The sequence below is a fragment of the Bison bison genome, unplaced genomic scaffold (assembly GCF_000754665.1).
Source record: "Bison bison bison isolate TAMUID 2011002044 unplaced genomic scaffold, Bison_UMD1.0 scf7180017864331, whole genome shotgun sequence".
In the NCBI taxonomy this organism is placed as follows: domain Eukaryota; kingdom Metazoa; phylum Chordata; class Mammalia; order Artiodactyla; family Bovidae; genus Bison; species Bison bison.
This window is the reverse complement of record NW_011494903.1, coordinates 10641190-10664916: the sequence shown is the minus strand read 5'-3', so window position 1 is coordinate 10664916 and position 23727 is coordinate 10641190. Positions and strand designations below refer to the sequence as shown.

The following is a 23727-nucleotide window of genomic DNA, read 5'->3' as shown; positions in this document are numbered from 1 at the left end:
AAAATACATAGCAAATAATACTGTATCATAAAAGTTGGTTCCTTTAAGACTTTTACAAATGAAAAGTCAGACATTATTTAGGATCTCACAGAAGAAAGTTTGGAACAAATTGAGAAAAAGTCAGAGTTCACCAACAGAAAACAAATTTTTTCCTGAAATTCCTAAGAAGCTACACTGTGCAGACGACTCAAGTGCTCAGTGAAAGAAAAATCATTGAAGACCTAAGAATGTTGATTGCAGTGATTCACAAAAAAACAGCTATAGAGAAAAATGGAATAACAGAGGGAGAGAAAAATTCTGTATAATGACTAATTCTTTTTTTTTACCAAGTATATATTCTTCTAATCAACATATTTTGAGTTCTCACAGGAAAAATAATCATTTCTGAAAAATGATCTCATCTTAACTCTTTCTACTATTTATGAGTACAATTCAGAAGCAAAACATGAAAGAGAAGATGCCAAGAAAGTTCTGCTTTAAAACAGTTATATAAAACTTTAGCATGCTTTATTGTTTTCTTTTCATAAGTTGTGAAGCTTAAGACTGTGGCTCATTTACTTAATCTACATCCTTGCATTGTTTCTTTTTTGTTTTCCCAAAGAAGATAAATACCTCCCAGGAGCAAACTTTTCCTTCAGAAATCAAATTAAGCCGTTTTTATACCTGTATATTCTCTAAGTTTGAGATTACTGCCAAATAAAAGTGTTTAAAAAATTTTTTAAGAAATCAATAAAGTAGAGTAGATTATAAGAAGTTACTTTATCATCCATTTGTATCTTGAGTGTTCTATCTACTCTCCCAACTCTATATATTCTGTAAAAAGAAGAAAAGGGAGGAACCGTTTACCTTGTACAAAAGCTATGATCTTGACAATTACCAATCTACCTGCCTCTTAGGAGGAAATAAGATTTCCAAATCGAATCAAGAAAATTAGATGACTTCGGCAGACTTGAGTGGCAGGACTTTAATTTTCTCTCCTTTTCAACAGACTGGACATCATGTTACTTAAGTTTTAAAGTGGTAATGAGGCAGGCACAATCTTTACCACAATTCAAACTATTAAGTAACTGCAAAGAAGGCGGGGAGGGTGCTGGATAGGGAGGGACAGAACAGAAAACGAAACACAAGGTCATCCCCTGGCAGGTGAAGAGGCATCTCAGATGGTTTTTCAGCAGAATTTTATTGCAGGAAATTTGTAATGAGACAAGAGCAATGATAATAGTTTTCCACATTTTATCAAGCACTACCGTTTACGAACTGCTCTCATATGTACAGCATTCCTCGTGATCTGAGCACTGTTCCTGTTGAGCATGATTCAGTCCTTTTGGGTGTGAGGACACAGAGTCCCAGAGCAGTTAAGAGACCAACACAGCGCCACTGCCAGCAGAATGCCAAAGGTGGGGATGGAGTTCAGATCTTTGATGTGATTTAGTCTAATACTCTTCCCTTAAAAGATATTATTACCTTGTTAAAGTAGTAGAGGGTATTTCAGGCATGGTGTGCAAATAGAACAGTAGCAGAAAGGCTTAGGAGTTACAGCACTGAGTTTTGTTATTCTGTTACTAAGTCATGTCCAACTCTTTGGGACCCCATGGACTCCCTTGTCTTTCACTATCTCCCAGAGTTTGCTCAAATTCATGTCCATTGAGTCAGTGATACTATCCAACCATCTCATTCTCTGTCGCCTCCTTCTCCTCCTACCCTCAGTCTTTCCCAGGATCATGGTCTTTTCCAATAACTCAGCTCTTCACAGCAGGTACTCAAAGTATTGGAGCTTCAGCTTCAGCATCAGTCCTTCCAATGAATATTCAGGATTGATTTCCTTTAGGATTGACTGGTTTGATCTCCTTGCAGTCCAAGGAACTTAAAGAGTGTTCTCCGGCACCACAATTCAAAAGCATCAATCCTTTGGCCTTCAGCCTTCTTTATGGTCTAACTCTCATATCCGTACTTGACTACTGGAAAACCCATAGCTTTGATTATACATATACAGACCTTTGTCTGCAAAGTGATGTCATTGTACTGAGTTTAGGGCACAAACATCACTGTAAGAACACTATTTCTAGAAAAGGACAACACAGTTCCTATGATAGTTTCCTTTGTTAGATTGTGGGAATTATCTTACTGAACTGACTGGCCTACTTTTATGCATCTGTTTGTGAGTTATACCAGTACAGAATTTCTATTCAGTATATCATAACTTAATCTCCAAATTCAGTAAATGCACACTGGATTCATGCAAAGCTATTAAGAAAAGGAGTGAAATTGGAACCCATTTTAGAATCTAGTTCTTAAGGAAGCAGTTGGAGGTCACTGTCCATTTCTCCTGCAAAAGTTCCTTGGCCTCTAGCCTGCCTTACTTCTGGATGATCCTGATATGGCCATCCAGATTGAACACATTTCTTTTTCACTGATTGTTTCCCAGTTATTCCCTTAAAGCAAAAAACAGGAACAGAAAACAAAGCAATTTAAATTATTTAAGAATTTATAAGCTGTTCCCCTGCAAGAAAAACTAAAGCTAATAAATGAACTCATAATTTTTTCTCCTAGAATTGCTCACTATTATTTCTTGACTGTATGAGTGGGTTACAAAATTCAATTTAATCATCATTTATTGGACATGTACAGGATGCTTGGGAGTTATGAATTTGAATGAGAAATAATCTCTCCCTAAAGCAAACTACTTGTTTTATAAAGAGATGGCTTTAACTTTTTAGATCCTAAGTAAGAGTCAACATAACTATATTATATCCAATATGTTTTTTACCTTTGAGGAAAAACATATTTAGGGAAAAGTCCATTAGCTAGTGAGAAATATAATTTTTGTTTATTTCTGATGCTTGAATCATCATGTCTCAAATGTCTGCATTTATCTATTAATATTTTCTTCCAAAGTCTATTTTTCAGGGAGAGGGGGCAGGTGGAGTGTGTGTGTGTGTGTGTCCTTAGGTTTGACAATTACTGAAGAGAGTACACTGAAAGGCAAAAAGTTGGATTGTAACTAGTGAGTTACAATGCCTTACTAAATCAATTTTCGACTGGGTATCTGGCTCTCAGCTTGATTTACCACTGGTTTTTTGAAAATGAAAATGTTAGACTAAACAGGAGCTGAGACTAAATGTCTAGTCTGCCAAAGACCTTGGACTTCCAGAGCCAAGCAAAAGGCAGTAAACAACGCCTTTTTGGGAAAATAACTGCATGCGGTGAAGAAACCAAACTGCATTTGTTTAATTGATAAATCCCAAATGAACAACAACATCTATCACAGTTTATATCATTTGTGCCAATAGAATTTACAAATAACTTAGCCTGAGGTCTCTTATAGTAAATATAATGAATCCAATAGTGTTTATAATTATGGTAGGGAGTGCTGACTGGTAGTATGCTCTGATGTGAATAAACAGGCAGATCTTGGTAAACTCCCTGGGTCTGCTGTTAACTTTGGATAAATTACTTAACCTCCCTGAACGAAGTTTCTCTGTAAAACATAGAGAAAATAAAGCTTATCTCCTGGAGTGATTATGAGTATTAATTGATTAACAAATGAAGCACTCCTGCAGTTCAGTTCAGTTGCTCAGTCGTGTCCAGCTCTTTGTGACCCCATGAATCGCAGCAGCCAGGCCTCCCTGTCCATCACCAACTCCCGAAGTCCACCCAAACCCATGTCCATTGAGTCAGCGATGCCATCCAACCATCTCATCCTCTGTCGTCCCCTTCTCCTCCTGACCTCAATCTTTCCCAGCATCAGGGTCTTTTCCAATGAGTCAGTTCTTTGCATCAGGTGGCCAAAGTATTGGAGTTTCAGATTCAGCATCAGTCCTTCCAATGAACACCCAGGACTGATTTCCTTTAGGATGGACTGGCTGGATCTCCTTGCAGTCCAAGGGACTCTCAGGAGTCTTCAACACCACAGTTCAAAAGCATCAATTCTCCTGCAGTACCTAACACATAGTAAGTGTTCACCAAGGGTTAGTTTTCTTCCTTTACTAAAATTCTTGAAGGACCACCTGCAGTTCCAGCTCACCTCGAATTTCAAAGATTAAGAACTACCTTAGTTTGCTATCACCACTGTAATGAATTATCACAAACTTAATAGCTTAAAACAGTACAAATTTATTATTTTATAGCTTTGGAGGTCAAGTCTGAAATACAATCAAGATGCCCACAAGATGTCTTTCTGGAGGCTGTAAGGGAGGATCTGTTATCTCCTTGCATTTTTGAGCTTCTAGATGCTCTCTGGTCTACTTGGTTCATGGAGACCTCCATTCCTCCATCTTCAAAGACAGCAGCATAGCATCTTCATCTCTCTCTCTCCTCCTCCTCCTCTCCATCATCACAGTTCCTTCTCTGATCCCAACTCTCCCCTGCTTCTTACCCTTATAAGGGCCCTGGTAATTACATTGAGCTCACCTGGAAAAGCCAGCCTAATCTTCCTACTTGAAAATCATCCTAATCACCCCTGTAAAGTATTTTTTGCCATGTAAGGTGATGTAACCAGTCACTGGGAATTGGGACATGAACATCTTTGGGAGAGCCATTATTCTGCTTACCCCAACTATTATAGCACTAAAGTTTTGTTCATTTAATAGTTACTTTGGTACTTTTGACATTAAATTCAAGATATTGAGTGTAAAAGATAAATGTCAAGGGAGTTAATACATTTCTCCTGAGTTTAGATTTAAAATTCTTTCGCTTTTAGCACTTTTGTCAAAAATTCTCCTTCACACAACACAAGGTCTGTTTCTGTGGTTATTAAATCTAACAAAAGATAAAAGATTGAATTGAATGGGGTCATATGGAAACTCTGCAAATGCAGAACACTTTGTGGTATTATATGAAGATATTTTTAAAGTTACAGCATACAAAATGAGAAAAAATATGGAAGGATAAATAGATAGATAGATAGAGGATTCAATCAGTGGTTCTCAAAAGGAAGCAATTTTGTCCCCTAGGGGACATTTGGCAATGTCTGGAGACATTTTTGATGGTCACAACTTGAAAGGTACCACAGGTATCCAATGGGGAGAGGATGCTGCTAAAATCTTACAATGCCCAGAATGGAGTTACCCAGCCCCAAATGTGAATAGTACAGAGGTCAAAAATCTTGAATTAGATATATCTTTGTAACTCAGCACTTAAAATATTGTTTGGTACCAAATAAATCTTTAATGTATGTCATAGTTCAGTTCAGTTCAGTTGCTCAGTTGTATCTGACTCTTTGCGATCCCATGGACTGCAGCACGGTAGACCTCCCTGTCCATCACCAACTCCTGGAGTTTACCCAAACTTATGTCCATTGAGTTGATGATGCCATCCAACCTTCTCATCCTCTGTTGTCCCCTCCTCCTCGTGCCTTCAATCTTTCCCAGTATCAGGGTCTTTTCCAATGAGTCGGTTCTTCGCATCAGGTGGCCAAAGTATTGGAATTTCAGCTTCAGCATAAGTCCTTCCAAAGAATGTTCAAGAATGATTTCCTTTAGGATGGACTGGTTGGATCTCCTTGCAGTCCAAGGGACTCTCAAGAGTCTTCTCCAACACCACACTTCAAAAGCATCAATTCTTCAGCGCTCAGCCTTCTTCACAGTCCAACTCTCACATCCATACATGACCACTGGAAAAACCATAGCCTTGACTAGACAGACCTTTGTTGGCAAAGTAATGTCTCTGCTTTTCCATATGCTATCTAGGTTGGTCATAACTTTTCTTCCAAGGAGTAAGCGTCTTTTAACTTCATGGCTGCGATCACCATCTGTTAGTGATTTTGGAGCCCAAAAAAATAAAGTCTGACACTGTTTCCACTGTTTCCACTGTTTCCCCATCTATTTCCCATGAAGTGATGGGACCAGATATCATGATCTTAGTTTTCTGAATGTTGAGTTTTAAGCCAACTTTTTCATTCTCCTCTTTCACTTTCTTCAAGAGGCTCTTTAGTTCTTCTTCACTTTCTGCCATAAGTGTGGTGTCATCTGCACATCTGAGCTTATTGATATTTCTCTCGGCAATCTTGATTCCAGCTTGTGTTTCTTCCAGCCCAGTGTTTCTCATGATGTACTCTGCATATAAGTTAAATAAGCAGGGTGACAATATACAGGCTTGACGTACTCCTTTTTCTATTTGGAACCAGTCTGTTGTTTCATGTCCAGTTCTAACTGTTGCTTCCTGACCTGCATACAGATTTCTCAAGAAGCAGATCAAGTGGTCTGGTATTCCCATCTCTTTCAGAATTTTCCAGTTTGTTGTGATCTACACAGTCAAAGGCTTTGGCATAGTCAATAAAGCAGAAGTAGATGTTTTTCTGGAACTCTCTTGTTTTTTTGATGATCCAATGGATGTTGGCAATTTGATCTCTGGTTCTCTGCCTTTTCTAAATCCAGCTGGAACATCTGGAAGTTCACAGTTTATGTACTGTTGAAGCCTGGCTCGGAGAATTTTGAGCATTACTTTCCTAGCGTGTGAGATGAGTGCAATTGTGCGGTAGTTTGAGCATTCTTTGGCATTGCCTTTCTTTGAGATTGGAATGAAAAGTGACCTTTTCTAGTCCTGTGGCCACCACTGAGTTGCTGGCATATTGAGTTCAGCACTTCCGCAGCATCATCTTTTAGGATTTTAAATAGCTCAACTGGAATGCCATTCATAGAATTGAATGCAAATATCCAGAGAAAATATATATGTTGTAGTTAACAGACTAGACTATGGTGTCAGACCGCCTGGACTCAAATCCTTCTCCTGTTGGTTTTATGATGCTGAGGAGTCCCTGAACTCTTACCTTACCTCAGTTTCCTCATCAGCTGAGGTGATAGGAAGATGGTCGTCATGAGTAATAAATTATATAATCTATGTAAAGAGTTACAGCACATTACTTGGCCCATAGTATGGGCTTCATAAACATTTGCTATTATTCTTTTCCCAAATCCTAGATAGACCCTTGCCAAATGATTAATCAGATGAGAGAAAACTTAAAGATGAAATATTTTCCACTGTTATAAAAGTCAATCAAATTACTTATATAGAAGAATAGAACTTTTTCTGGTCATGATAAGAGGCAACATGGTATAATAGAAAAAGAATATGGGATACGGAGGCAACCTGATCCTAGGTTTTGTCAGAGGAAGAGAGATTTTCTAGATTCTTTTAGAATCCACTTAACAGAGCAAGAGATAAGCCTGGGGACTTCCTTGGTGGTCCAGTCATTAAGAATCTGCCTTGAAATGCAGGGGACACTGGTTCAACCCCGGTTGGAGAACTAAGATGCCACATGCCTCCAAGCAACTAAGCCATACTCCGTAAGTAGAGTATCCCTGCACTGCAAAGAAGAGCCCATGTGATGCAACTAAGACCTGATACAGCCAAATAAATAAGTATTTTTTGAAAAAGTGAGAGTAGCCAGGCCAATTTATTAGAACTTGTGAATCCCATTTATAAATGTAATTACCAAAAATTATCAGTGCCAGGCTCTGAGCTACAGGCCATTTGTCATTCTTCCTCCTCAGTTATCATCTCAGTTTTTATTGTGGAAATTGACACTTCCTCCTACCAAAACTTGTCATGGGGTACTCTTGAAACCTGACCAGTCAATCCTAAAGGATCTCAATCCTGAATATGCATTGAAAGGACTGATGTTGAAGTCAAAGCTTCAATACTTTGACTACCTGATATGAAGAGCTGACTCATTGGAAAAGACCCTGAATATGGGAAAGACTGAGGGCAGGAGGAGAAGGGGATGACAGAGGATGAGATGGTTGGACAGCATAACCCACTTAATGAACAATAGTTTGAGCAAACTCCAGGAGATAGTGAAAGACAGGGAAGGCTGGTGTACTGCAGTCCATGGGGTCACAAAGAGTTGGACAAAACTTAGCAACCGAACAACAATAAATTCTTGAAACTGAGGGAAGGATTTCACATTCCTGGCTACTAAACACATGAAAACTCACCCCTGTGTGTATCAAAGGTCATTTCTACTTCCATGAGACAGTGTATCTCAAGTCCAGAAAAGGAGGCAGTGGGAAGGTGTGGCAAGTTTGTGGGTAAAGGTGAAAACAGAGCGGGTTTTTGCCTTTTTCCCTTTGAGGCAATCATGTGATGAGGGAGAAGCTCCTTTTAGCTCCTGGGCTTCTCCGGGGCAAGAAAAGGGTAGATGGTCTCACTGATGGTACCTACCAAGGACAAAGCAATCCTATACCTAAGGTCACATTTGCCAAAGGCAATGGACAAGTGACAGTCAGACATTAGTGGGTATGTGATGCCAATGAGGCAGGCAGGGTGGGTATAATCACCTCAGACCCTAGAGAGCAGATCTGTAGATGCCCCTGAGGAAAATGATGGATGAGAGCTATTGTCTAGAAACCAATGGATCGGAGGCAGTACAGGACTGCCCTTGGCTCCAAAAGCCCCAAATTTCCCACTGATATGGGCCATGTGGATCTCTCCCCTTCATACACTCAGACATCATCTTCGACTGAATCAGGAGCAAAGGGAGAAAGAAGAAGCCAGAAAGACTAGGGTTTATTTAAAAGAGTTATCTAAAGAGACTGTATTATTGAATCAGGAGACTTTATTGGATTGCACTAAATTATTGACTGAATATTCAATCCAATATCGAGTTCCTAGAACTCAATGGGATTAGAGCTCGAGGGATAAGCTATTTATAAAAAGAAAGAATAAGAAAGTTGCATCTTCCCATGCACATCTGAGTGCAGTGTGAGAAAATATGTGACCCTGCACCTCAAGGCAAAGGCACTTCTATTTCAGTTGGCTTTACTGTCTTTATTACTCCAGGTACATACTCAAGGCCTCCTCTGATTTTCTCCCGCACGGAGGCTTGAAACCATGAAACGTGCTCACGCTGGTTGCCAAGTCATTTTTCTCCCCTCAGTGATTCAGCCTTCTCCAAGAAGTCTTCCTAAACCATCAAAGAGCTAACACATGCCCCGACATCACCCTGTTGAACTCACAGGTTCCCTCTGTGTTGCTCTGTATGTTTCCCTTACCTTGTAGTTGCTGTTCAGTTGCTAAGTCATGTTCGACTCTTTGCCACCCTGTGGACTGCAGCATGCCAGGCTTCCCTGCCTTTCACTATGTCCCGGAGTTTGCTCAAACTCATATCCACTGAGGTGGTGATTATTTCTAACTAATATTAATTAACAGTACTAAAGTGTCTAATTTCTGCTTTTATTCCCTTTCTTTTATATAGCAGTCAGTATTTCCAAGCCTAACTTGAAAATGTATATATCGAAGGTAGATAATAGGTGTTTTTTATCCATTGCTTTATGTATCTCTTCAGGCCAGTAAGTGTTTTAAAATAGTTGTGGTTGACAGTTAAATTATATTTTAGTAGAACAGTGTTTCTGTGAAATGGAGCATTTTCCATTCATTTTCCGTCAGCTTCAGCAACAGGATGATACTCGAAATATGGCTGCATAAAATCTTGAAGCTTCTTCACCCTTAACAGATGACTTCTGTCTCAGCCCTTACAATGTTTGAGGTACTCAGGGGACTACCTTTTCAACAAATCCAGTACAGGTTTGTTTTATTATTGAGGTTTAATTGGTTATTAAATAAAATATTTTATATCTAAGGTGATATAAACAAATCTTCTCTTTTCAACAAATCTAGTACAGGTTGGTTTTACTATTAAAGTTTAATTGGTTATTAAATAAAATATTTTATATCTAAGGTGATAACTTGAATCCTCTCTAGGATTGCTTAGATTAGATAATGTGCTTAGTGTTTGGCTGTTGTTGTTTATCACTAATTATGTCCAACTCTTCTTGTGACCCCATGGACTGGAGCCCACCAGGCTCCTCTGTCCATGGGATTCTCCAGGCAAGAATACTGGAGTGGGCTGCCATTTCCTTCTCCAGGGGATCTTCCTGACCCAGGGATCTCTTGCATTGGCGGGCAGATTCTTTACCACTGAGCCATCTGGGAAACCCTAGTTGCTAATTTATCTGGCAACTTCAGGAATATATTTTCTTGATACATTAGATCAGATCAGATCAGTCGCTCAGTCGTGTCTGACTCTTTGCAACCCCATGAATTGCAGCACGCCAGGCTTCCCTGTCCATCACCAACTCCCGGAGTTCACTCAGACTCACGTCCATCAAGTCAGTGATGCCATCCAGCCATCTCATCCTCTGTAGTCCCCTTCTCCTCCTGCCCCCAATCCCTCCCAGCATCAGAGTCTTTTCCAATGAGTCAACTCTTCACATGAGGTGGCCAAAGTACTGGAGTTTCAGCTTTAGCATCATTCCTTCCAAAGAAATCCCAGGGCAGATCTCCTTCAGAATGGACTTGTTGGATCTCCTTGCAATCCAAGGGACTCTCGAGAGTCTTCTCCAACACCACACTTCAAAAGCATCAATTCTTCAGTGCTCAGCCTTCTTCACAGTCCAACTCTCACATCCATACATGACCACAGGAAAAACCATAGCCTTGACTAGACAAACCTTTGTTGGCAAACTAATGTCTCTGCTTTTGAATATGCTATCTAGGTTGGTCATAACTTTCCTTGATGAATTATCCTAAAATCAAGTGAGAAATCAGGTGGAAGACATTAAGATTTATTGATTATCTTCTATGTTTCAGAAACTGTCATTGATTATTGATATTTTATCCAATTTTATCTTTATAAATTTCACTCTTTCTTTCTTTGTAATCATCCATTGTTGAAGATCTATAATGTGCCAATATGTCAAGTGCTGAGAATACAGAAGTGAACCAGACAGGTTTGGCGTCTTTTTTCATGAAATTTGCAAAATAGTTGTTTGCTGACTGAAACATGAAAATAGCTGTGAAATTCTCAAAAAAAAAAAAAAAATCAAGAATGTGCTGATGGCTAACTAGGGAAGAAATTGGGAGACTCTAGCAGGAGAGTATAACTTAGACTAGCCACTTAGGGAAGACTTCCCTGTGGAGATCAAGATTACAAAGACCTGATGTATGAATTGTTTAAGTTCATCTAACTGCAGAAAGGAAAATAGATGGAAAGGAGACAAGACAAGATGTGTGGGAGACCCTCATTGCAATAGACCAAGGAGCAGTGGTGGTGACTTGGACCAGGGTAGCACAAGCAGGAATGGAGACAAAGTAGGTGGTGAGTACCCCAGAGGGGGTAATGGCATCCCACTCCATTATTCCTGCCTGGGATGGACAGAGGAGCCTGATGAGTTACAATCCATGGGGGTCGCAAAAGTCAGACAACTTAGCGACTAAACCACCACCACAAGGTGGTGAGCAAGATATAGGTAAGAGGTAGGATTGGCGGGAGTTAGGGGTCTAATGTGGAGAAGGCAATGGCACCCCACTCCAGTACTCTTGCCTGGAAAATCCCATGGACGGAGGAGCCTGGTAGGCTGCAGTCCATGGGGTCGTGAAGAGTCAGACACGACTGAGCGACTTCACTTTCATTTTTCACTTTCATGCATTGGAGAAGGAAATGGCAACCCACTCCAGTGTTCTTGCCTGGAGAATCCCAGGGACGGCAGAGCCTGGTGGGCTGCCGACTATGGGGTCACACAGAGTCAGACACAACTGAAGCGACTTAGCAGCAGCAGCAGCAGGGATCTAATGAATGTGGAGACAGAGACAGAAGGGGGATTTAGGGTGACTCTCTGGTGGTCCTTATGATTTTGATGTAAACGTGAAGTATTCAACAGGTGGATTTTGAAGGTGAAAAAGCTTATGTCTAAATTCTGACTTTCCTACTGATCAACTAAATTAATTAGATTATTGTAGTAGTCATGTTGTTCATCTTTAAGACAAAACTCAAAATGATTAACTTTGCCAGGTAGTCCTCCTCTCCCTGTCCCTTAAATGTGGATATTCCTTAGGTCCTTGTCTTCCCTTGTTTCACATGAAGTGAAGTGAAGTCGCTCAGTCGTGTCCGACTCTTTGCGACCCCATGGACAGTAGCCTACCAGGCTCCGCCGTCCATGGGATTTTCCAGGCAAGAATACTGGAGTGGGCTGCCATTTCTTTCTCCAGGGGATCTTCCCAACCCAGGATTGAACCCGGGTCTCCTGCACCAGGGAAGCCCTCTAAATGAGATTATCCATCTATTTTCATAGATTCCACTATTATCTATATGCCATTAATGTCCAAATCTCTATATAACCCCAGAGCAGACATTTTCTTGAGATCCAGAGTTATGGATACAGCTAATTCCCAGGCAAATATCTTGGACAACTTACACTCAGTACTTCCCAACTGACCTAATCACCTCTCCAAACCATTCTTCTTTATTTATTTATTTTTGAGTTTTGTCTTAAAGATGAACAGCATGACTACTACAGTAATCTAATTTAGTTTATCAGTAGGAAAGTCAGAATTCAGACACAAGCCTTTTCACCTTCAAAATCCGCCTATTGAATACATCATATTTATGATGTAAGAGGACAGGAGGAAAAGGGGGCAACAGAGGATAAGATGGTTGAATAGAATCACTGACTCAATGGACATGAATCTGAGCAAACTCTGGGAGATAGTGAAGGACAGGGAAACCTGGCATGCTGCAGTTCATGGGGTCACAAAAGAGTCGGACACGACTTAGCAACTGAACAACTAAATGATGTAAGAATAATTTATTGAAGCATATCTCTGAGCTAGACCTTCTGTTAACCATTTTACATATATTGTTTTATTAATTTTCAGAGCAACCTACCTGTAAACTAAGTATCAGTATTATTCTTACATAGATGAGAAAAAGACCTGGAGAAATTAACTAAGTTCCCCAAAGTTATACAACTACCCCATAGCGTGACTTTATACCCATTGCTTTCCTTTGCCCAAAATCATGCATGCTTTTAACATTAGTACTAGTGCTCAAACTTGAGCACTCATCAGAATTACTGGAGGGCTTCTTGAAACACAGACTGCTGAGCTACACCTTTTCAGTTTCTGATTCTGGTGGCAGATGAGGTCTGAGATCTTGCATGGCTAACTGGTTCCAACAGCCCACCACAATAATATTGGGCAGCCAAAAAGTTCATTCAGAACATCTTATAGAAAAACCCAAATGAAATTTTGGCCACCCAATATTCTGCCATCAACATTTTAACTTGTAAAAAAAATCATCAGATATAAATTAGTTAACTCATACTAACCACTAACATCCAAATATAGCATTATTAAAATATGTTGATAATATAAAATTTTATTAAAAGATTTTTTACCTATCTAATCCTATGATCTCTAAAACAAAATCCACTCCTAATCCCTGTCATGGACTTTGAGAAATTACTTCCAGATGTAAACTCTATCTAACAAGCTCTTCACAATTTTTACAACATTAAGTGTGTTTATTAGTATTATGTATATGAGCATTATGTCAAGATATGTATGTGTATACATATACATATTGAATTCAGTTAAGCTTCAATTTGTCCTAACTTGATTTGTAAATTTATTTTCCCAATTTAAAATATTATTCAGTCTGTTTAGCACAAAGGTGTTCTCTCTGCTGCAAACCCAGTTTCTACACTTCAGTCCCAATCAGACATCTTTTAACCATGGCTGTTCTCTGATTCTTGTACATCTCAGATTAGCACTCATTCCATCTCTTAAAGGGCCTCATTACTTTCTGTAAGCATATTAGTCATAACCCAATTTTTTATTTTAGAAAACAAAATCACATAATTCCTTCCCCTGTTAAGGTACTTTCAGATGTGTCATGTCATGTAGGTATGCTTCTGTTTAAACTCTGCTTTCTTGTCTCAATGATGCTTAGAAAATTCAGTTTAGTTACTGACTTAGACAAGTGACTCAGAGACACATAGGTAATGGGAGGAAGGGAGCAGCATTAACTAGCTCCATAAGCCACTAAAATCTGTAGAATTAGTGTCACACCTTTGAATTGGAGTCAGAATCAAGTTGGGAGGTGGTACATATAGCAGGTAAAAAGATACTGGCACTGCTTTGGTGATGCCTGTCATGGGGTCATATCTGTAACACCAAATTCCTGCATTTACTTGTTAAAGTACTACACTTAAAAAAAATAATGACAGAGCTTCCCTGGTGGTCCAGTGGTTAAGAATCCACCTGCCAATGCAGGAGACACTGGTTCAATCCCTGATCCAGGAAGATTCCTCATGCTGCAAGGCAACGAAGCCCTCTTGCCACACCTACTGAAGTCTGAACACCCAGGGCCCGTGCTCCACAAGAGAAGCCTCTGCAATGAGAAGCCCGTGCACTGCAACTCGAAGGTAGCGCCCACTCACTGCCACTAGAAAACCAGCAATGAAGACCCAGGGCAAACAGAAAGTTAAATAAATAAATTTTTTAAAACTTTATTATTTTAAAAATAATGAGGATGATAAGTCAACAGAAAAACAAGCAAAGACCAAGAGCTCCTCCTGAAACAAAATCCTCCAGGTACAGTAGTAAAAAGTCCTGAGAGCCCCAGATGAAACGTGACTTTCTGAGGAAAGTGGATAATTTTTACTTGATGGTGAATCGTTAAAAGTGAACCAGATGATTAAACTTAATGGAACAGCCACATTAAACTGAAATTAGTAAAAAACATGCCTCAGGCAGCCTACAACCTTTTATTTGTTGTTGTTTAACTTCTGCCTTTTACAGTGGCCATGATGAATGACATCACAAAGGAAAAAAAATCCAATTAAATTCTAAGAGCTCAATAAACCCCTAATGTCTTCTTGTCACCACCACTTTCACTTGCACTGATGTCTTATGTTTCCTCTTCTCCCTAAGAAGAGAAAAAAAAGAACTTGCCCCAGGGGGGTTCAGCAGAGGGGGAGCTGAGTAGAGAAAGAGCACACTAAGGTTTCCAGAAGTTTCTATTCTGTGCACTTCATCAGATGCAGACACTGTGCTGGAAGCGGGGTGAAGTTAAATTGTTTTATTATCATACAATGCCTTTGTGAAGAGATGCATTTTCCCACTAGTTTTCAAATATTGATAAATCAGAAGTGGAATCTGCCGAGCAATCCCTGGTCACACTCTTAGTTGGTATCTCCACTGCCCTTTTATATTGTCCTGGTGTTTGTTCTATAAGTCATCAACATGGTGTCTCCTGACAGCTAAAAATAAGTTTCTGATTACTTTTGCCTGAATAAATCTTGTGACCAGATATGGTATTCACCTACTAAGTGTGCAGCGATTGCATATTGAAAGTGATGAAAGAACCAGTCGAGGGGAGTCTAGAATCTAGCGGAATGCAGAATATAATAAATCACATGGAAAGATAACAGTTGCCACCTGGTAGAAGAATACTGGCTTTTGATAACAGATTTTACCTCAGCGATACCGTGCGTTTGTTAAATGGGGTTTTCAAAGTCCTCAGAAAAGTTCTCAAAGTCAAAATAAAAGCAAAAACCTGTTTATTATGAACTAAGAGCTAATCATAGTAACAGTATCTTAAATTTAGAAGACACTTTATAAAACACATGCTTTTATCCCATGTTTATGTAGGAATAAACATAGTCTTTGTATATAGTCTCTAAAGAGTGCTTCATGACAGCTTTGTCCTGTAGCTCCATTATCTTCATTTTCTGGTAAGGATCCCAGTGCTGGGAGGTTAATTGACTCTTCTATGATCTCACACTTGGTGAGTGAGAGGATGAGCAAGAGCCACATGTGGTTCTCCTGATGTGGTGCTCCCTGCACTGTGCCAGGCTGCTGACCATGGCTGCCCTGGAGCCAGATCCAACGGGCAATGACATCGCTTTCGTTACTCGTGAGTTAATGAAATAGCTTTTTAAGAGCTCTCTTCGGTCATTAGAATTTGACAATGGAGAGTTAAAACTTTCCCCAGTGGCTCTTTCTGTATAATCAAGGTTTCAACATTTTCTTAGCATATCACATTACACAAATCATGGTATGCACTTGTTTTACATTTCTTATTGCGTTTGTCTCACTTCTAAGCAATTTCCTCCCCGTTCGCATTTATCTTGCATTATTTCTGTCAAATTGCTTTCAAGGCTACTAATTGCATGAATAATATTCTCTTCCTCAAACTCTGCTGTTAAGTAGCAATAGCCGTGTGGTGTTGGGCACAGTTTATCTCTCAAAATGAGGTGGTTACACAGAATAATCTATAAGTCTCTTCTTGCACTCAAGGTCTAACTGACTCTCACATGATCTGTGTGATTTGGGAAACTCTATGTACTCTAGACGGAGAAGGCAATGGCTCCCCACTCCAGTACTCTTGCCTGGAAAATCCCATGCACGGAGCAGCCTGGTGGGCTGCAGTCCATGGGGTCGCTAAGAGTCAGACACGACTGAGCGACTTCACTTTCATTTTTCACTTTCATGCATTGGAGAAGGAAATGGCAACCCACCCAAGTGTTCTTGCCTGGAGAATCCCAGGGACAGGGGAGCCTGGTGGGTTGCCGTCTATGGGGTTGCACGGAGTCGGACACGACTGAAACAACTTAGCAACAGCAGCAGCAGCATGTACTCTAGAGCCTCAGTTTGTTGACTCTGCAATGATGTGTTCAGTTAGCTCATGTTTCCCAAAATGAGTTTCTTGGAAAACTGTTTTGGGGAACATCAGTATGGATCACACCCAAAAAGGATACATAAGCAAAGAAAGTTCAGGAAAGCCAGGTCAAATAATGTTTAGTACAGTTTGGAACTGTAGGTACTCATAGCCTTTCTTAAGTTAATGGGCAGTGGGAGACTCCAAGAAAGAGGCAGAATATGAAGTATTTCCCAAAATTATTGGGCCACGGAACCTTTTTTCTCAGCATTTTGTATAAATGATATTCCATGGGACACAGTTATATAAAGTCTGGATTACATGTTTTTAAGTCCCCCTTTTCTCCTGAGATTCTATTTTCAAATATGTTTGTAGAAGTTACTCTGAATATTCCATGCAGTGTTAATCAAGAGAACTCAGAGTTGGTTTGCCTGTTGCTGGTGTTGCCATTACTATTGTAACATAGCTGATGCTCCACTTAGACAGAGTTGAAGTAAGGTAGAGATTGTTACCAAACAGAATTTGGGTCTGCTCAACTGCTAAACAGCAAAGCCAATCTACTGACTCCAGGTTGTAACAAAGGAAAGTACAGCATATATTGTAGGCACCAAGCAAGGAGAATGGGCAGCTCATGCTCAAAAGACCCAGATTCCCTGATAGCTTTCAGGAAAGGGTTTTTAAAGGCAACATTTGGCATGAGAATTGCTGCTTACGGACCTTATTCTGACTGGTTGATGGGTAAAGGGGTAAAGGTAAAGGGGTAATGTTTCAGGAATCATAATCATCAACCTTCTGGTTTCAAACAATCTGGGGTCTACATGTTTGTGGTAGCATGTAAATCACCATCCTCCACCTTGTGTGGGGGGCTTAGCTTCTGCAGAACTCAAAATATTTGTCAGATTGTTATGTATATCTCTTAGGACTGTGTATAACTAGGACTCTGTCTTATCACTGAATGATTTGCTTTTCCTTTGTTTGTGCATTCCCTCACTTCCCTAATTAGTAACTGCTTGAGTCTGCTCTTTGGAACTCAGGCAAGGCCCAGGAGACTAAAGCCTTTTTCTACAAACAAGAAAGAAGAAACACAGAAGGGCTTTTATACCCAAGAGGACTGCACAGGGTCCTCACAGGTTTCAAGATTAGCAGCTTTCCTACGAACGCTAACCCTTCTGTATGTATACTTACAACTGAAGTCTTAAAAAAGTTCTTGATAAAAAGCACTTTTTGAAAAAATTTGTGAAGAGCCTTAGATTATCAGAAGACCTGTGAGACAGTGCCCAAAGTCTTGCTGAGGTGGGAAAAAGGGAACTAAAGAAACAGCAGGGAAGTCAACACAGTGGAAATGAAATTCAGAATAAGTAACATGGGCTACATGTTCAAGTTAAGATCATCCTCTTCACTTCAGTTGTGTCTTTATGTTCATTAGCTCAACCCTTTACCCAGACCCATTTCACTGGCTGTTTATCTTATCAGAACCTCTGCTTGATTGCCTTCAGGGGCAGAGAACCAACTACTTCATAAGGCAGATTATTCCATTTTAGGCTGACTAAGTTTTAGAAGGTCCTTTCCCATATTAAACTAAAATATGTGTTAAATATTCTTATTCCAAGTGACTGTGTAAATTACCTAGCTGGTGGGGATTCAAGGCATTGTCCCTGGCAGCACTTAAGATGTTTTTTTTTTCAAATACTCTGAGTTGAATTTCATAAATAAATAAATTTCACACTTCCTAGAAAATTGACTATCATCTCCATCATATTAAAATAAAAAAAGGTTAACTAGCATCCCTAAATACACCAAGATAGCAAAGTGTAGATGCAGAATGTACTCTCTGATTAAAAAATTCAAAATCTTTTTCTCAACAGTGTATTGCTTTTCTAGTGAGTATGTGTACATAAAAATGAGGGGGTGGCTGTATTGATAGAATCTGAAAGCTGTAGTGAAAAGAGAGAAATAGTGAAAATAGTTCTGTTTCAGCCAGGCTAATGTGTCCTTGGGCATTTTTTTATTGTTCTGGCCTGTAGTTTTTGATTCTTCAAAATAAGGATTACTAAATTTTACACAAGTTCCAGTTCTGGAAATTTCTGTGATTATAAGGAAACATGCGCATTAACAAATGGCATTTACTATTGAGGATTTCAGTAAACAGTAAAAGAAAAAAATTCGCAACCCTTAGAAAGACTTGAATGAAAGTTAACATAGCATTGCATCATAAAGACAAACAGTTCAGGATCACATGCTTGACTTTTACTTTCTTTAATTTTTTTTTCCTACACTAGTTACATTCAGACCAGGATAGAGGAGATGGATCACTTAAATATATCCTTTCAGGAGATGGAGCAGGAGATCTCTTCATTATCAATGAAAACACAGGGGACATACAGGCCACAAAGAGGCTGGACAGGGAAGAAAAACCTGTTTACATACTTCGAGCTCAGGCTATAAACAGAAAAACAGGGAGACCCGTGGAGCCCGAGTCTGAATTCATCATCAAGATCCATGACATCAATGACAATGAACCAATATTCACCAAGGAGGTTTACACGGCCACTGTTCCCGAAATGTCTGATGTTGGTAAGTGAGATGTGATTCAACTGTTTCCTCTAGTACATCACCTGAATCAGGAATCCTCAGAGTGAAATTTGCTGAACTGAATGAACTTGGATGCTACATTCTAGATGCACTGTGTTTCAAACAATCCATTTAGGTCCTTTTTATAAGTGGACCAGTGTCTCCTAAGATTAGTCTTATTATTTTTAAGAAAACAACATTTCCTCTAGTGATTAGGGAATGAAAAGTGGCAGAGTGAGAAGGGCAGGGAGAAGGAGAGATCATTTCATCTGTTTCCTCTCCCTCTCTAAATGCCCACTTTATTTCTTGTTAGTCCTCTCTCTTTCTCTTAGCCCATAGTAGAATTGGGCATTAGGTAAGGATCTCCCCAGTGGAAAACAAAAGCCCTGAGTTTACAGTTCAGACTGAAGAGTAATTATATTTGAGAAAGAGACTCAAAGAAAACTTTTTTTAAAAATCCATGAATAATACACAGATGATGTCTATGGGATATATTCTTTATTAAGTGGTGAAAATTGAGACTTTCATAACGTTAATATGGTAAGTTAATACTCTGTGCAGAATTCTACTACCAGTTTTAATGTGTGCATTTAGTTTGCTTAGATTGGGAAAATGTGAATTTTTCTGAAATTAAGAAAAAAATCCTACTGACATCATTGTTAACCACATTAAAACACTTCAGGAGAGACAGTGACAAATTTTCAACTACTTGTGTAAAGGGTTATTTTAAGTTTCACTCGGTGTCAAGTTCAAAAGGGCTAGATTGCATAATAAAAACATTTCCATCATTCTGTGAGTCAGATATCAAGGATATTTCAGTTCACAGTTCCAAGACTTGAACAATAGCTAATCTACAGAAATGATTATAAAACATCCAAATGTTTCTCATGAAGAAGTTGCTCATCTCATTACTTGAAGTTGCTTTGTTTTGTTAGAAAAATCACAAATCATTACCAAAGTGGAGGATTAGAATTCTTTCAAACAGATTTGTTTGGAAAAAAATATTTTTCATCTGTGTGGTAAAGGGCAAAAAGAATTAATGAAAGACTGTCTGGTCATCAGCAGCATGCAGAGCAGCTAAAGCCAGATGTGAAAAGTGTGACTGTACAATATAAGGGGCACCATTTGCTTCTGAAGCCATTATAGAGTTAAATATGTTTTATCAATATTTGGGTGGTAGCTGGCAATAACAGGTCTTGAGGAAAAGAAGGCTTTTTCCAACTTGCACACAGGCGCAGTTATGTTGATATTCATCATTATCATAAATTAACAGGGCATTATCGTGAGCATAAAGGCATCCTAGAGGAGTCACATAAAGGTAATGGGACAGCAACAAGGTGGTATAGATGGGCTCTGGTACCAAATGGACCGGAGCTTGAAACTATCACTACTAATAAGCAACTATGTAGCCTTAGGTAAATAAACGACTTGGTGTCTCTGACCCTCCAGTTTCATATCTATAAAAGAAATAATAAACATCAACTCCTAAATCCTTACCATAAGAATGAAAGGAAAAAACAAGTGCACAGCCCCAAGTACCACATCAGCAACTAATAGGCACTCAAAATATCCAGATAATCATATTCTAAAAGCAATCAAATTTTGCATTGATGTCAAGTAAGAGCATAGGTGTTTGTTGACTTCTACTATTAATTCTCACTCTAAAAGCTTATGCTTTCATTCTCCCCTCATTCCTTGCTAAATTACAAGGATGGATGCTCTATCTCATGTATCAACATCCAAGAGTGTGCCTCCCTAAGACAGTATAGTGTATTAGTTCAATAAATAGAATTGGTTAGATATTATAAAAGTAGGGTGAAAATTCCAGTATTCCCTAACTGTGACTTCCCTACCCTGTTTGTGGACAGGAGAATTCTATCAGTATGTTTACTCTGTCTAATATGAATACCAAAAATCATCCATAAAATGATGTTACTCAGAGGGTCTTACCTTTTTAGGAAGTCACAGACCCCTTTCAGAATCAGGTAAAATCTATGGCATTTCTCCACTGTGTCATATCCATCTAGGCATACACACAAAAATTTGCATGGAGTTTCATGGGGATTAGGGGTACTTTGAAGGTTATTATTAAGTATGGTCTCTACAATAAGAATGCCAATCTGAAACAACATAGCTTAATTTGTACATTTAATTATAGTCATCTTTGGGGATTATAAATTCAGGATGTGTATTCTCCACTATTCCAATTAATTCTTTACTTAATCCAAAACTACTTCTCTTAAGGTTCAAGAGAAGGTCGTTCAACATCTTATATTCTATCAAACAGATTTATCACCTAGATGCTTTTATTTATAAGTAACAGAAAACCCAGTTCAAATTGCTTTAAACAATGAAAGTGTTTATTGGTCACATTAAGTCTAAAAGCAAAGTGGACTTTGAACATAGTTTGATTTGGATTCTAGCTATTTCTCTGTAATTTTGTCCTATTCAGCTTTGCCCTCAGACTGGCATTGCCAAGATCACAAAATAGCTGCTGCATTTTCAGGCTCCACATCAGCACGTTACATTCAGGGAGCAAAAGCACCTATGACACAACAAACTTTCAGCAAAATCACAAATGGCCCTCCAACTGAACAATACCTAAACTAATCCTTGTAGAGAAAGTAGTACAAGATGCCAATAGATTTAGGCCTAGACAACTTGAAAGAATCACTGTAGCAAAAATCCAATCAAATCTCACCCTTGGAGATGGATTCGAATCAGTTCCACCCAAAGTCATGATCCTTCCCATGCTCCCCTTTAATTTAATCCTTGTTGTTTTTAGTCACTAATGGGAAGTGAATCTCGCTCAGTCCTGTCTGACTCTTTGCCACCTCATGGACTGTAGCCCACCAGGCTCTTCTGTTCATGGGAATTCTCCAGGCAAGAATACAGCAGATGGGTAGCCATTCCCTTCTCCAGGGGATAGTCCCAACCCAGGGATCAAACCCACGTTTCCTGCATTGCAAGAAGATTCTTTACCAGCTGAGCAACCATACCCAATTCTTTTGCAGCCCCATGAAGTGTAGCCTGCCAGTCTTCTCTGTCCATGGGATTTCCTAGGCAAGAATACTGGAGTGGGTTGCCATTTCCTTCTCTGAGGAATGATCCCAACCCAGATATCGAACCTATGTCTCCTGAACTGCAGGTGGATTCTTTACCACTGAGTCACCTAGGAAGCCCAATTTAATCCTTTCAATATTTATGAATGTTGCTCACATTCCTTGAGAATAAGAAATCCAAGGTTTTTTAGCCTAGCATCCTATTGTGGTTCTCCACTCCCTGGCCATGATAGTTTGGTATAGAAGTATGATTGTGCTTTTTGCTAATGTGTGGGTATTGAGGATCCATAATGAACCCTTCATTTATTTTCAATTCATGTTTCTTTCATTACAGGCACATTTGTTGTCCAAGTCACTGCAACTGATGCTGATGATCCAACCTACGGGAACAGTGCTAAAGTTGTCTATAGCATCCTACAGGGGCAGCCCTATTTTTCAGTTGAATCAGAAACAGGTTAGAATTCCTCTTGCATCTTCTTTTTAAGATATGTAATTTTAATTGACATGCTCAGCTGAGCTAGCAACTTTTAATAAAAACAATCAGTGTGATTGAATTTTCTTAGATTCATCTCCAAGCACCAGTGACATATTTGTAAACATGACATCCAGATCATTTTAATCAAGAAATCTGACAATGGATCTTTCATATACTGTGTTTATACAAGGGAGATTTGGAAAAATTACACATTACCTTACTATTTCCTCCAGTTTGAGATAAAACTAAAAGGCCAACCCCTTTTGATAGCCAAGATGGTTGTTTGCACATATTCTGATTCTTCTTTTTCTAGTTACTTAGTAGGATTGCATCTCTCTACCTTACAAGAAAGCTAGATGTAGCCATGTGATTTATTTGGGGCAATAAAATGTGGTAGTCATATGAGTCATTTCCAAGCAAAATTTGTAGACCTGGTGCATAATCCACCATTTTCCCTCCCACTTGCCACAGTGATCATGGATGGAAACCAGTATCAAGTGAGTCTTCAGCCTGAATGTCTAAAGGTTATCATGAGCAGATTTTCTTTCTGGCCTACTCAGAGCACTTTAGTTTTTTAAGCCACTGAGATTTTACTTTGTTGGTTGTCACATTGTCTAGCTTATCTTAACTGATACTGCCCTAAAAAAAAAATGGATTGCCTTAACTCTTTTTTCCACATCTTAGTTTTCTGCACTTTCTCCACAAAGTAGCATACTATCTATGATGAATTGCGTTTTAATATATTCAATATATACACTGGCTTAAAACTCAACATTCAGAAAACCAAGATCATGGCATCCAGTCCTGTCACTTCATGGCAAATAGATGGGGAAATAACAGAAACAGTGACAGACTTTATATTCTTGGGCTCCAAAATCACTGCAGATGGTGACTATAGCCATGAAATTAAAAGATGCTTGCTCCTTGGAAGAAAAGCTATGACCAACATAGACAGCATATTAAAAAGCAGAGACATTACTTTGCCATCAAAGGTCCATCTATTCAAAGCTATGGTTTTTCCAGTAGTTATGTATGGATGTGAGAGTTAGACTATAACAAAAGCTGAGTGCTGAAGAATTGAGGCTTTTGAACTGTGGTGTTGGAGAAGACTCTTGAGAGTCTCTTGGACTGCAAGGAGATCCAACCAGTCAATCCTAAAGGAAATCAGCCCTGAATATTCA

The 23727-nt window shown here is 39.2% G+C and overlaps 1 protein-coding gene across 2 annotated transcripts in view; it reads left to right on the top strand.

Annotated features, from left to right (window-relative positions):
• Nucleotides 1-23727, top strand: part of CDH6 (cadherin 6, type 2, K-cadherin (fetal kidney)) — a 152390-nt gene that overhangs the window by 97127 nt on the left and 31536 nt on the right. For both annotated transcript variants that reach the window (XM_010853842.1, XM_010853843.1), the window contains exons 3-4: nt 18718-19012; nt 22406-22525. In XM_010853842.1, coding sequence (XP_010852144.1) covers nt 18718-19012; nt 22406-22525 — 415 coding nt within the window. The remainder of the gene's footprint in view (nt 1-18717; nt 19013-22405; nt 22526-23727) is intronic.